Below are 15,073 nucleotides of genomic sequence, written 5' to 3' on the forward strand. Positions count from 1 at the left end.
GCTGCTTCATTCACTTATAAATGGCCCCTGCAGGCCCCTGCGCTTATTATTATTATTATTATTATTATTATTATTGTTTAAGGTATTACAAATGGTAATACATATGTCTCTTTCCCCCCTCTCCACTGACCTCCCCACCCGCCGTCTCCCCTATCTCCCCCGACCCCCGCACCTGCCCTCGTCCTCCCGTCCCCAGTGTCTTGAGTCTGTTGGTTGTGCTTATATGCATGCATACAAGTCCTTCGGTTGATCTCTTACCCCCCCCCCCACAACCCTCCCCTACCATTCCCACTGTAGTTTGACAGTCTGTTCGATGCTTCTTCGCCTCTATTTTGGTCCCTAAGCTTTTAATCCCAGGGAGAGAGCACTGGCTTTGACAACATAGAGGAGACAATGGGACAAATCCTAGCCCAGTTATGTGACTCATTAGTGCGCCAAGCTCCATTTCCCAGTCTGTAAAAGGGGAATAAAAACATGGATTCCTCCCGGGGTTAACGTGAAGATTAAGTAGGAAAATGTCTGGAACGTAGTAGGTGTTCAACAAAAATTCCTCATGAGTAAACTGGCCTGGTCTCATTCAATAATCTCCTCTGATTCTAAAGGCTACAATGCCAGGCCCCCAACCACCCTAGGAGGCTGGCATTGTTATCCACGCTGGACAGAAGGGGACATGGAGGCACAGAGATATTGAGCAAGTAAAGGGAAGAGCGGATTCCCAAACCTGTGCTTTTCCACTACCTTGCCCTGCCCCTCTAGGCTGCAGGCCACCTTAGCCCTGGTCACTCCACTGGGGTTAATAGTGTGGATTTTGGCCCTGGCCGATGTGGCTCAGTGGATAGAGCATTGGCCTGCGGACTGAAGGGTCCCAGGTTCGATTCTGGTCAAGGGCACATGCCCAGGTTGCCGGCTCGATCCCCAAAAGGGGGCGTGCAGGAGGCAGCCCATCCATGATTCTCTCCCATCATTGATGTTTCTATCTCTCTCTCCCTCTCCCTTCCTCTCTGAAATCAATAAAAATATTTTTTGAAAAGAAGTGTGGATTTTGAGGTATCACTGTATGGCTTGAATTTTGACTCTGCCACATACTAGCAGTGTGAACTAGGAAAATAATGTCATTTCTTAGGACTTTCAGTTCTTTATCTGGAGGATAATAAAAGGACCAACTTTATGTGGGTTAAATGAGTTATGCTCATAAAGCACTTAGGGCAGTACCTGGGCACACAGTAAGAGCTCAGTAAGTGCTGCTATTACTATCATTAGCTGAGCACCGCCTGTGCGCCAGGTACTAAGAGTCCAAAGATCAACGAGTCTCTGCAGGGCTCACAGTCTGATGAGAGAGATCAGAGGTCAGAGTGACATATGCTGGAAGGGAGCCTGCCGTAAAGGGGGGCGGGGGAGGGGGTGATGGTTAATTTTATGGGTCAACACGGCTGCGCCACTGTGCTCCGACATTTGGTCAGACATTATTCTAGACGTTTCTGTGAATGAGATGTACATTTCAGTCGGTGGGCTTTGAGTAGAGCAGATTGCCCGCCAGAAGTGGGTGGACCTCGTTCATCCCGAGGTGGACCTCGTTCATCGAAGGCCGGAATAGAACAAAAGGGCTGACCTCCCCTAAACAAGAGGGAATTTCCCCGAGGGTGGCCTTTGAACTTCATCCGCAATGCTGGCTTTTCCTGGTTCTACAGCGACTGCCTTTGGACTCGAAGGGTCATCTTTTTTTCTTTTTAAATATATTTTATTGATTTTTCACAGAGAGGAAGGGAGAGGAAGAGCGAGTTAGAAACATCGATCAGCTGCCTCCTGCACACCCCCTACTGGGGATGTGCCCGCAACCAAGGTACATGCCCTTGACCGGAATCGAACCTGGGACCCTTGAGTCCGCAGGCCGACGCTCTGTCCACTGAGCCACACCGGTTAGGGCTCGAAGGGTCATCTTTTGTCTGAATCTCCAGCCTGTTGGCCTCCCCATCAGGTTTTGGACGCACCAAGCCTCCACACCATGAGAGCCAATTCCTTGAAATAAATCTCTTCCTCTAGCTACGCACATCCCAGTGGTTCTGTTTCTGGAGAACCCTGACGAAGACGGGTGGGGCTGGGGGTTATACCATTACCTCTGCCAGAGGCGGCATCCTTATCTCGTTTGGCCGGGATGGCGGAGGTCATCTGAGGGCTCTGGCTCTGTCCCCGGAGGATGGAACAGTTCTTTAATGACTGGGATTCACTTCCTGAGGATCCCACAGAGAAGGGACAGCACGTACCGAGGCTGCCAGACTCAGGACTCAAAAACAACTTAAGAAATGTAGCCCGGATCGATGGGGAGCTCTCCCCGTGGGTTCAGTTGTGCAGCTATAGAATCAGGGGCGAGGGGGCGGGAGCGTGTGGCCAGCTTAAAAGCATTAGGTGTACCCAGAAGATGGAGTGCTTTGAGCTTGACCTCAAGTGCAATACGGGCCAGTTCCTCCCTGAGTTATGTTAAGAGAAGAAAGGCTGACGGGGCATGAGGCTGCTCAGCCTGAAGGCACAGCCCTGGCCTCCAGGTTTCAGAAGTGCAGGCTCAGGGCGGGCAGCTGGAAGTGACTGGAAATCAGGCTTGGGCGCCGTGGGAAGAACAGCCAGTGCTGGCAGAAGAGGGACTGGGTGTCTCATGGGCACTGATCTCCGTCACTGAGAATGTTCCAGAGGTACCTTCTCCTTTGTGATGTAACCAAGACATTGCTGTAAAGAGAAAGAGCCTGCACTTTGGATGGGACAGACCTACATTCAAACTACAGCCGTGGGCCGCTTCACGGCCTTTTAGTCAACAATGGTCCACATACACGACAGTGGTCCCATGAGATTCTATACACGGTCTAGACTTAGTGGGCTATACCAGTGGTCGGCAAACTGCGGCTGGCGAGCCACATGCGGCTCTTTGGCCCCCTTGAGTGTGGCTCTTCCACAAAATACCACGTGCGGGCACACGCGTACAGTGCGATCGAAACTTCGTGGCCCATGCGCAGAAGTCGGTTTTCGGCCTGGGCGAGTCTATTTTGAAGAAGTGGCGTTAGAAGAAGTTTAAGTTTAAAAAATTTGGCTCTCAAAAGAAATTCCAATCGTTGTACTGTTGATATTTGGCTCTGTTGACTGATGAGTTTGCCGACCACTGGACCATCTAGGTTTGTGTTTGTACGACAACATCACCCAATGACACATTACTCAGGATGTATCCCCGTTACATGGCACCTGAGTCACCCTCTCTGCGCCTCCATTTCTCCTACTGCCAAGTGAACCTCGGACCTCAGGGGGCACGCATGCGGCCTTGGGAACCCCTGGGTGACTGCTCGAAGCAGCCAACGAACAGAAACTGCTCGTCACCTTGAAATACCCTCTGGCTATCCCCACTTCCCCACCCAAGGCCCCAAGCCTGTGCCAATCTTCGGTGCCTCACGCTGCCCAGCCCTGCCACCACCCAACCTGTGGGAGGGCAAGGGAGCAGGAGAGGCGCCCTTCTGGGGTGCTAGGGTGTGTTCAGCAAGTAACAGAGAATTCAGTGAGTGGTTTAAACCGTAAGAATGGCTGTTGCTCACTGAACAAGCAATCTGACCGGTGGTCCCAGGGCTGCTCGGGCGCCTCATCCTGTGGTTAAGAAACCCGGTTGGCTCTTCCCCCGCCGCCACCCTCCGACATCCGCAGTTTCCCCGCAGGATCACAGGACAGCGCCCTCCTGCCCATCCCCATCTTCACAGGGCGGCTTCCAAGCAGGAAGAACTTTTTTTTCCCCCTTGTTTGTCTCTCTTTTCCTGTAAGAAGTCTCTTTTCCCAAAGCCCCAGCTGACTTCCCTTACACCGGGCATGACCCACTTGTCCCGGTCGGCCTGGTATTTTTCTGATTAGAACTGAAATTCCCAGGTCCTGGGAACCCCCTTAGTCCTTGGCAATTCAACCTGAGGGTCTCCCTACTGACACCCTATTGGCCAGAACTGGGTCACATGTCTATCCCTTGACTAATCCCTAGTAAAGGGAATGAGAGCATCCCAAGTGTTTTAAACCAATCAGGATTCACCTCCTGGGAGACTGGGCATGTTGCCATTTGAACTGATGGGGGGCGGGGCAGGGTGGGGGCGTGGTTCTGTGAGCAAGGACACGGGGTGACTGCTAGGTGGGCACCCTGCAGTGTCTGCCACGCTAGCAAATATCAGAAATTAGCAGAATCCTGTCCTAGACAATCCTGCCCTGCCCCTCCCCCATACACACGTCGTCATCATCATGCTGTGTGTGTGTGTGTGTGTGTGTGTGTGTGTGTGTGTGACTAAGTGTGAAAGAATTAGGAGCATGACAAGGATGTTGGGGGAGGAGGAGGGGGAGGGGGAGAGGATGGTCCCGAATATAGCCTTCCTCTGTGGTCTGGGAAAACAAGTTTATTTATTTTTAAGTTTTTAAAAAACAAGTTTGTTTCTAATTTGACTTTCATGTGGCCAAGTTAGTGGGCAGTTCCCCAGGCATAGTATCCAAATGGGCAGGTGTCAGGTTGTAAGAAGGAAGACCAGAAACAGCTGCTCATTCTCCGAAGCTGCCCTATCCTTTGTCACTGTGTAGAGACTTGGAGGAGGGGTGTCTGAGCAGCAGGACAGAGCGGCTGAGGGCATGCTTCGGGGTCAGTCCCAGACACAGCTTCTTGGGGACACTGGGGTCACCCAGCCTGCTCACTTTTCTCTTGCCTCAGCTACACTCAGGATAGAACTGCCCTGAGTCTGACTTAGGACCTACCTGACATCAAATCTCATGATTTGTGAGATTCCAGCCCCAGGGTCAGTCACTTTATCTTAAAACTTTAAAGACAAAGGCATTGAGAATAAGTCATTTGTAAACCTAGAAAGGGTGTTCCATTCATTCATTTGCTCATTCATTCAAACAAATATTTACTGAGCATCTACTATGTGCCAGGCACTGTGGTGTGTTGGGAAGCAAACAGTGAACCTGACAAATAAGATCCCCACCTTTAAGAAATTGACACTCTAGAGGTGGCAGACAGACAATAAGCCAGAACTAACACAGATATTTCATCATCAGTGATAAGTATAATAAAAAAATAAAGCCAGAGAAAGGGGTAGGGAATGGATAGGCAGATTGGGGGTGGAGGGTGCTCTTCTAGATCAGAAGTCTGCAAATTACAGCCTGCAAGCTGCCACCTTAGTAAATAAAATGTCATCGGAACACAGCCAAGCTCACTTGTGTACACGTTGCCTATGGCTGCTTTTACGCTACAATGGCAGAGCTGAGTAGTTACAATAAGATGATATGACCTGCAGAGCTGAACATATTTACTCTCTGGGCCGTAAACAAAAGTTAGCTGTCACAGTGAGATACTATTTCATACCCACTAGAAGGCTCTCATCAAAAAGGTAATAGTGACTACTGCTGAGGATGTGCACAGATTGGAATGGAAATGTAAAACGGTGCCGTCGCCTAGGAAAACAGTCTGGCAGTTCCTCGAAAGGGTGAACATAGATTACCACAGGACACAGCAATTCCACTCCTCGGTACGGACCCAAGAGGAATGGAAACATACGTTCACACAAAAACTTGTACAAGAAAGTTCATAGCAGCATTGTTCATAATAGCCAAAGAGTGGAAACAACCCACCTGTCCATCAACCGATGAATGAATAAATAAAATGTGGTACAGCCATACAAGAAAATATTCTCTGTCAATAAAAAGAAATGTAATAGTGATAGACCCTTATCAGAAAGAATATAAGTGCCCCTATGCTCATAGCAGCACAATTTACAACAGCTAAGATCTGGAAACAGCCCAAGTGCCCATCAGTAGCTGAATGGATAAAAAAAAAAAAAAAGCTGTGGTACATTTACACAATGGAATACTATGCAACTGTAAAAAAGAAGGATCTCTTACCCTTTGAGACAACATGGAGGGATCTGGAGAGTATTATGCTAAGCGAAATAAGCCAGTCAGAGAAAGGCAAATATCACATGATCTCATTTATGTGTGGAATCTAATGAACAAAATAAACCGACAAACAAAATAGATCCAGAGACATGGAAGCATGCAACAGACTGATGATTCTCAGAGGGAAGGTAGAGGGCAGGAAGAGATTATATGCATATAGGCATAACCCATGGACACAGACAACAGTGCAGTGAAGGTCTGAGGAGGAGGTGAAAGTCCGGAGTAGGGGGTCAATGTGGGGGGGAAGGGATGTCTGTAATACTTTCAACAGTAAAGATAAATTTTAAAAATAAATAAAATATACAATAACATACCAATTATTATTGCCATTTTACAGTTGAGGAAAGTGAGGCAAAGAGGGATTAAGAAACTTGTGCAAGGTTACCCAGCGAGAAATTGGTAGAACTTGGATTTGAACTGAGGTATCAGGTCCTTAGCTCTAATCATCATATTATACTGACTTTCATTGTTAGGAGGTTCCCGTGAGATAACAAATGCCAGGGCTCTGGCACAGGACATGGCATGTGGTAGGTGCTCAATAAATACTGGAGACAAAATTGAACTGATAGGTTTCTACATCCAGGGAGAGGGGGAAAATTACTCAAAGACTTGACTGATCATGATGTCTCATGCTTTTTATTTGATAAGACTCAACATTTTAAGATCTCTAATGAGAACGGCATGTAAAAATCCAGGGGGGGGAATCAGAATGGTGTTCCACTCACACCTTGGTGGGTTCAAAGCCTGTCAATCTACTTCAGTGGGGGTGATTGTGGGTTTTAGCTTCAGAACATTAATAGGGTGCAGAGATACCGGAGAAGGAGGAAGGGTACAAGATAGTTGATTTGGTTCCAATCTTTCCACTCCACTGCCCCCAGCCTCTGAATCTCTCTCTGTCACTCCACATTGATATCACCTTACACGAACAACCGGGAGAGATCCAATCTAAGAAGGAATCAGAGGATGAAAACCCTCCTTTGAGTCCCATAAAAAACGTTGGTAGACCAGAAAGCCCCGCCGCTGAGCCTGGCTCTTCCCACAGAGGCAGGTTCCCACCTGAATTGCATCAATGGGGAACCCTGTGGGTCATGTTTCCTCCAACATGGATGAACCCTGAAAATATTACGCTAAGTGAAATCTTCAGTCTTTGTCCCCTTTCACTCCGCTTCCCGGCTTTTGGTGGCTTAGAAGTCAAGAAGACAACAGGAATAAAAAAAAAAACACACACACACAACAATTCTGTTGATTGAACCCAAACCCCAAATATCAGGATTAACCCAAATCTCAGGTAAAATAAAAATAAAAAGACAATTCCAATTGGGTTATAGGACACAAACGATAACCAGAGTCACCACCCCATAAGACTAGGAGGCTTTCCGGAAATGGACAAGTTTCTGAAATGCTTGCCGAAACTCTTTGTTAAACACAGTATAGATTATTGGATTGATGAGCGAGTTTAAATAGCCCAGCCAGGTGAAAAAGTCAAAAAGGGCTGGGTGGATCCAGCAGGAGTCCCGGCAGATGGGGAGGACAAGGGATGCCACGAAGAAGGGCAGCCAGCAGATGATAAAGGCGCCCAGGATGATCCCCAGGGTCTTGGTGGCCTTCCTTTCTCGAGCAGCGGAAATCCTCTTGCGCTCCAGAACGCTATCAGCAAGCTTGATTTTCACCTGCTTGAAAAAGAGGGCAGAGCCGGCCAAATGAGCGTGCGCTTCGTGAAGGCTGGGGTTGAGGGAGCAGAGGGAGGACCCCGCAGAGCCTGTGATGAGCTGGGCCGTGGTGAAGCGCTTCCCGTAGAGGGATGGCGGGTTCAGGATGCGGTTCCGGGCAGCCAGGTAGATCCGGCCGTAGAGGATGATGAGCAACACAGACGGGATGTAGAAGGCCCCACACGTGGAGTAGATGGTGTAGGAGATCTGAGAGGTGTTCACCTTGCAGTCCAGCATCTCCTCCTGAGCTTTGGCCTGCCGCCAGAAGAGTGGTGGGATGGAGATGCAGATGGAGATGACCCAGACGACGGCGATCATGGCCGCTGCGTGGCCTGCTGTCCGGCGTTTAGTGTACTCCAGGGCGTCGGTGATGGCCCAGTACCTGTCCAGAGCAATGACACAGAGATGCAGGATGGAGGCCGTGCAGCACGTGATGTCAGAAGACAGCCAGATGTCGCACAGGATTTGGCCGAAGCTCCAGGTGTGGGTGATGGTGTACGCGATGCTGATGGGCATGACCAAGATGGAGACTAGGAGGTCAGTCGTGGCCAGCGAGCCAATGAGATAGTTGGCTGGGGTGTGGAGCTTCCTGGTGAGGAAGATGGTGGTGAGCACGAAGGCGTTGGAAAGGACCGTGGCCAGCGTGATGACGGCAAGAACCACGGCAAGAGAAATCTGGAGGGCCTGCAGGGTCCCTGGGTCCCAGGCTTCCGGAGTATCTGTAGCATTCAGAGATCGGTTGGAGGCCTCCTGCAGAAGGCCTTCCACTGACTGGTTTGCCGGGGACATCCTAGGTGGCTCTCTCTTCCCACAGACTTCGACACACACAGCTGCTTCTTTCACAGCTGTCCTGCCCGCAGAACAAAGTCATCCTGTTTCGCGCTGGTGGGGCCATGCATCAGGACCGACCACCGGGAAGAAACCTCAAGGCTGGACTATTTCAAGAACATGGAGGTGATCACAGCTGGTAGTTAAAGGTCTTTCCTAAACCAGATGAATGCCAGGATGTCTCGCTGTTCTGGAACTCTGCCCCACAAACGGTCAGGCCCACCGGACACATGCTGGATTTGTTAGATATTCGTCAGGATGCCACACCAGTGTGGGCAGTGCCCTGAGATTCTTGCCTTTGGCGTTGTGGCTCCTCCCGAGGCTTGTGAGATAGACATGTTGGATGAGGACTTCAGAACCCCTCCCCCATCCTATTCTGAGACCATAGGGGATTTCGGGTTGCCTCTGGGGAGCTTTGAAAACGAGAGGCACACAGAAATAGCAGCTGATTCAGAGGAAGTCCAGTCGGCAGCTCCCAGTTTTCCCAGGTCCGTCTCGACACATCATGAGGTACTTAAGGTTGGTTCCTGTCCCACGGCTGGTTGTGGGCCTGAGCAGACAAAACATTCCAGTTACCAAGACTCGAAGAATGCATGAGCTGGGAGAAGGCAAAACAAACGGAGCCCCGTGAGCTCATGGAGAAGGGCACGTGTTCTGAGTTCTGGGGTTTTAAAAAGAAGAAAAGTAGAGAGTTAGGTTCTAGAAGGACACGTTAGACACTTGCGAGTAACTATAGGAGTAAAAGGGTACTGCTTAGCGCGGCCCTGGTGCAGCAAAACTGGCATTCTCCCCAGTGTCCGGCGCATACGGGGGAGGGCCGTGTGCCCCACCCCCTCAATTCCCAGAGCGGGCAAAGTCTCATCGCTGTTGGAAGCATCGCAGGCTTGCTACAAGTACGCGTAAGCAGCTCTGTAAATCGTGAATCAGAAATCCTTCTATTTATTCAGTGGAAACTAAACAAAACAACTCTGTGCACAGAAAAGCAGGGAAAAGAAAAGGGGGGCGGGGCGCGGGGGAAAGGCCAGGAAAGATACCAAATTGTTACGATGTATTTCTCTAGAAATTGGTGGGGGAAGTGACTTTTATTCTATTCTATGAGAAATTTCCAAATTTCCTGGAGTGAGCATGCTTGACTCTTAAGCCCCTTCCCCCAAAAGGCAAAAACAAAACGCCATCTTGTTAGCAAAGACATGAAAACCCTGAACATTTTTCACGGTGGAAGTTCAAATTCGGAAAAATACATTCGGCTTCCCAAATGGAAACTGGAAATTTAGTCACAAGAACATCCTGAAGACTCCTTTTCTTTTCCCCCTCTGGCCTTGAATCTGGGCTTCAGTATCCGGGACACGGGCAAGCCCCGGAGCTCTGAGGGCATGGGGACCTTGGAACTGAGGATCAGAGGGAGGCAAACCAGCGGGCAGCCAGGGCAGGCCCTTCCCTGGCAGCTGAAGTCCGTGGGGCCTGGCAGGCAGCCCCTGGGTCTGTGGGGTTGGTAAGAGGAATTCCCAGACCCTTTAGCCCCATCCACACCCCCACTCCGTCTGTCCCTGCCTCGCATGGAATGCTACAACTCCACCAGGAATCCCTAGAATTAATTTCATTTCTTCCCGGTCAACTTAGCACACAGGCCCTGCCCTGGGAGCATTCATGGCTCAGAGAAGACATGTTGGACCCAACCCTGGAATGGAGCTGGCAAGGCAGAATATGTGTATATACATTAAAAAAATGTGATGATTATAATTATGTAGGAATCTGTCTTGTCGTTTGTGTGGTTTTCAACGTAATATATTTTGAACAATAGTCTATTCATCACCCCAACAACCATCTTTCTTAAAGGCTGCATATTGTTCCCCTGGCTGGCTACATCGAGGACAAGGGTTTCAATAGTCCAAGTGGAAAGGGATGGCCCATGTTCCTGGTGGCTGGAAAGGCAAGAGCAAAGGCCCAGAGGTCAGAAAGTGCAAAGCACAGTCAGAGGACGGCAAAGGGAGCAGCTGGCTGGAGTTGAGAGACCAGAGGCAGGGGAGGAGCTAAGGCCCCCTAGGTGGCTGAGGCCAGGGGTGGGAGGCAGCCAGGCGCAGGGGGGAGTGTGGCTTGGACCACTGGGGCAATCCGGGCTCCAATCCCTGTTCTATGACAGCCCTCCTCTTTGACCTCAGGCAAGTCCCGTACCCTTTCTTTTTTAAAAAAATATGTTTTTATTGATTTCAGAGAAGAAGGGAGAGAGAGAGATAGAAACATCAATGAGGAGAGAGAATCATCGATAGGCTGCCTCCTGCACGCCTCCTCCCCCCCCCCCCCCACTGGGGATCAAGCCCACAACCTGGGCATGTGACCTTGACCAGAATCAAACCCAGGGCCCTCCAGTCTGCAGGCCGAGGCTCCATCCACTGAGCCAAACCAGCTAGGGCCCGTACCCTTTCTGAGTCTCAGATTTCTTCCCCCAAACAGTGGCCACCCTGCCTGCCTCCCAGGGCTGCTGTGGAGTTTCCAAGGCTCCTGGCAAGGCCAGCCTTTGACACCCAGGATATGCTGAGAGGCGTCAAGAATCGTTATCATGTCCGGCTGGCATGGCTCAGTGGTTGAGCATCGATTCCCATTCAGGACACATGTCCGGGTTGCAGGCTCGGTCCCCAGTAGGGGGCATGCAGGAGGCAGCCGATCAATGATTCTCTCTCATCATTGATGTTCTCTCTCTTTCTCTCCCTCTCCCTTCCTCTCTGAAAGCAATAAAAATATACATTAAAAAAAAAAGAATCATTATCATCCTACCCCCCCTTCCCCTCTGGCCTTGAGCTCTGCTCAGCTTTATAGGAAAGATTCAGTCTAGGTCTATTGATGGATTTTTAAATGCTAAGCCAAACCTGTAACGTAATAGTTTCCCTCCTACTCCCCAAAATTGTGGGTGTTTCATCTTTTAAAAATATCTGCTGAGCCCTGGCCAGGTAGCTCAGTTGGTTGGAGCTTCGTCACGATTTGCCAAGGTTGCGGGTTCGATCCCCAGTCAGGGCACATACAAGAATCAACCAAAGAATACAAAGCTAAGTGGAACAACAAATCGATGTGTCTCCCCCTCTCTCCCTTCCTCTCTCTCTCTAAAATCAATCAATTTAAAAAAATATATCTGCCTAGAGGAGGGAAAACAGTCTCAATTTAAGAAAACCAATCTTGAGTTTCAGCTCAAATAAACTCTTACAAAAATTCTCTAAAAAAAATAAATAAAATAAACACAAAAAACAATCTTAAGCCACCTGCTCCAAAACATTCCCAACGTTTGAAGAATAGTATTAGAATCCTTTCATGGGGCTCTTGGTATGTTCCAGACACCGAGTTGGCCCTGGAGCTGAGTCACCTGATCTGTGATGTGGGAACATGGCCCCCTACTGACAAAGAGCCAACCAATGCTCAGAGAGGTGAGGTCACCTGCCCAAGGTCACCCAGGTGGGAGTGGAAATTTCCATTCTTCTCCACACTGCCTCAATTCAGGAAGAAAGGCCTAAGGCACAGGTGCTTCAGGAGCGAAGTTGGTTTGGGATCTCAGGGAATAGGTGAAAATATGATCCCTCCTGCCACACCCCAAAAGCTTCTGTAAAGATTCCTCCCACTTTGGTTCACATGGAAAATGTGAAGTTGGGTTGGACTGTTTGGAATTTTCTTCCTTCCAGACAGTCTGGGCGAGAGGCGCCGTCATTTCTCACGGAAGGCTGGTGTGCTTGCCCCACAAACCCATGCCTCTCCTTGGGTTCCAGGCATTCCAATGACCTCATTCCAGCGAAAGGCGTGGACTCGGAAAGTCCTGAGAGGCTGATGGGTGACATCCTGGGAAGAAGGACAGGATGGATGGGCTCGGTCAGAAATGCTGGCTGCAGCTCTGCAAGAAGCCTCCCCCCGCCCCGGGCCCTCCTGCCTGCTGTCTTTCTCCATCCTGAATGCAGTTGGGGGAACTTCCCATAATCCAGCTACCATTGGAGATACAGACTGTAGTCAACTACCTCTCTCCCATCACACTTCAAATAATAAAATTAAAAATGCAAATTAAAACAACAATGAGCCCTAACCGGTTTGGCTCAGTGGCTAGAGTGTGGGCCTGCGGACTCAAGGGTCCCAGGTTCGATTCCGGTCAAGGGCATGTACCTTGGTTGCAGGCACATACCCACTAGGGGGTGTGCAGGAGGCGGCTGATCGATGTTTCTCTCTCATCGATGTTTCTAACTCTCTATCCCTCTCCCTTCCTCTCTGTAAAAAAATCAATAAAATATATTTTTTAAAATAATAAAAAATAAAACAACAATGAGACCATTTTCACCTAACAGATAGGTAAACATTTCCAATCTGATCATGTCATGTCACTCAGTGAGGGTGTAGAGCAACAGGAATTGCCAGCTACCACTAGGAGAGTATAAACTGGAGGAACCTTGTTAGCAAACAATTTGGCATTATCTCATAAAGCAAACTATGTGGTGACTACCTCATGGCCCAGTAATTTCACTCCTAGGTATGCATGACAGACGCTCTTGGAGGTGTTCCCCAGCTGACAGCAGCCAGAATGGCCACGGTAGCACTGGCTGTAATAGACAACAAGAAGCCACCCCAACATCCATCAACAGCGTGATGGAATGGGGCACATTCCTACGATGAGGTGCTGCAGAGAAGCGCAACTGGTGGACCAAAGCAGCACGCGTTCTCACAAACAACACTGAGTGCCGAAGTCAAAAACATGCAAGAAACAAACTGCTGAGAGGTATAAATATGTGGCAACACATGAGGAAAAGCAAGCAAACATCTATCTATATAAAGAGGAAATGTGCAAATTAGACCGGGACTTTGTAACGGGTCATGACCAGACAGGAGGAGGCTGCGTGCGCAGGTGAGGCCCGGAGTGGAGATGGAGACAGAGCCAGGGGGGCTGGTGAGCCGCCAGCCTGGCTCGGGCCGGCCCCCCAGAGCCAGAGCGGACACAGACACGGACAGGGGGGCTGGCCCGCAGCCTCCGTGGCCGAGCACAGGCCCGGAGAGGAGACAGCGGGCCCACCTCCCTTGGAAGCAGTGTGGCTTCCGGTGGTGCGCTGTGGTTCCCGCCGGCTCCCATGGAAGGGGCAGGCGGCCTACTGCGCGCGATATTGCATGATGGGCTACTAGTTAAACATAAAATTATACCTGGAGAGGAAAGAATGTAGGAATATAATTGTGGAGGGGTTTCAAAGATATCAACGATGTTCTATTTTTGTTGTTGTTAATATATTCTTATTGATTTCAGAGAGGAAGGGAAAGGAAGAAATAGAATCATCAATGATGGGAGAGAATCATTGATTGGCTGCCTCCTGCACGCCTCCTTCTGGGGATTGAGCCAGCAACCCAGACACGTGCCCGTGACAGGAATCAGACCTGATTCATAGGTCGATGCTCAGCCACTGAGCCACACCAACTGGGCAATGATGTTTTATTTTTTAAGGTGATAGAGGGTACATGGGTGTTTATTTTTCTTCTCTAATCTGTATGTGTGTTATATGTATATATACTTTTGGAGAGAATGATATATTCACTGTTTTTCTTCAACAATTTTGTACATTATTTATATACTAGAGGCCAGATGCACGAAATTCATGCAAGAGTAGGCCTTCGCAGCCCCGGCTTCATCTGGAAGGTCGTCCGGATGGTCGTTCTGCTGTTTGGCCATTCGGTTGATTTGCATATTACACTTTCATTTATATATATATATAATCTCCACACTAGTAGCAATAACACTGATATATTTTGACACTTTAATACCTATTGATATATTTGAGTCCCAAAGATGTGAGTTCTGGTCCCAGCTCTGCCACTGACCAACAGGTAGCCGAGGGCAAGTCAGAATTTCTCTTTGACCATCAGTTCTTCCAAGGTAAAATGGGAACATAAGCATGGCTATGCTGCCCCAAAGGGGTGCTGAATAGTCCAGTAAGATCATGAATATGATATGCTGTAGAGCCCTGAACAAACGTTACCATGGTAACAAAGATGGAGGGCAGTAGTGAGAAGCATGTGTTTTATGTCAGGCAGGCTCAGGCCCCAATCTCTGCTCCACTTTCTCTCTGTGGCCACTGGGCAAGTCACTTGAGCTCTCCGGGCCTGCACAGCCCGGGGATGGAGATGCGAATCCAGACCTCACAGGAGTTGGGGAAGAACTGGTAAGATCATGGATCCAGATGCCCAACAGAGTAAACGATGACTTCTCTGGTTTCTCTGTGATGTGTCCAACCACATTCAGGTCGCCAACAAGGTCTCTTCCCTTACCAGAAACAAGGCGACACTGTCCATTTCAGTGACGATGTCTGCTTTTGTTAGAACTACCTGTCCGCCAGGCCAGGGAGCTTCTCCCCTGCCCACCACACTGCGGAAGCCATCAGCACAGCTGGACTTTCCTCAGCTTCTCCCTAGCCCAGCAGCGTCTCCCCTGGTGTCCAGATCACAGGACTCCAGCACACCATGCATCCCCCCAGCTCCAGCATCTCTGCAGAGGGATGAAAGGGTGTGGGGGGGGGAGCAGGCACACAGACCTGAGTTCCAATCCCAAATGGTTCCACAGGCCACCTCTGACCACAGCTGAT

At 49.5% G+C, this 15,073-nt stretch overlaps 1 protein-coding gene across 1 annotated transcript; it reads right to left on the bottom strand.

Moving 5' to 3' along the window:
* Nucleotides 1-7,238: 7,238 nt before the first annotated feature.
* On the bottom strand, nucleotides 7,239-8,462 carry HTR1D (5-hydroxytryptamine receptor 1D). Its single transcript, XM_008148108.3, has one exon. It carries the CDS (start codon nucleotides 8,445-8,447, stop codon nucleotides 7,314-7,316), a length of 1,134 nt encoding a protein of 377 aa, XP_008146330.1. The 5' UTR covers nucleotides 8,448-8,462; the 3' UTR covers nucleotides 7,239-7,313.
* Between the last annotated feature and the right edge of the window lie 6,611 nt (nucleotides 8,463-15,073).

Source organism: Eptesicus fuscus, chromosome 9 (genome assembly GCF_027574615.1).
Source record: "Eptesicus fuscus isolate TK198812 chromosome 9, DD_ASM_mEF_20220401, whole genome shotgun sequence".
In the NCBI taxonomy this organism is placed as follows: Eukaryota; Metazoa; Chordata; class Mammalia; order Chiroptera; family Vespertilionidae; genus Eptesicus; species Eptesicus fuscus.

Bases quoted from the DNA above. Each gene is read 5' to 3' on its own strand.
- HTR1D (XM_008148108.3), bottom strand. From the start codon at position 8,447: ATGTCCCCGGCAAACCAGTCAGTGGAAGGCCTTCTGCAGGAGGCCTCC.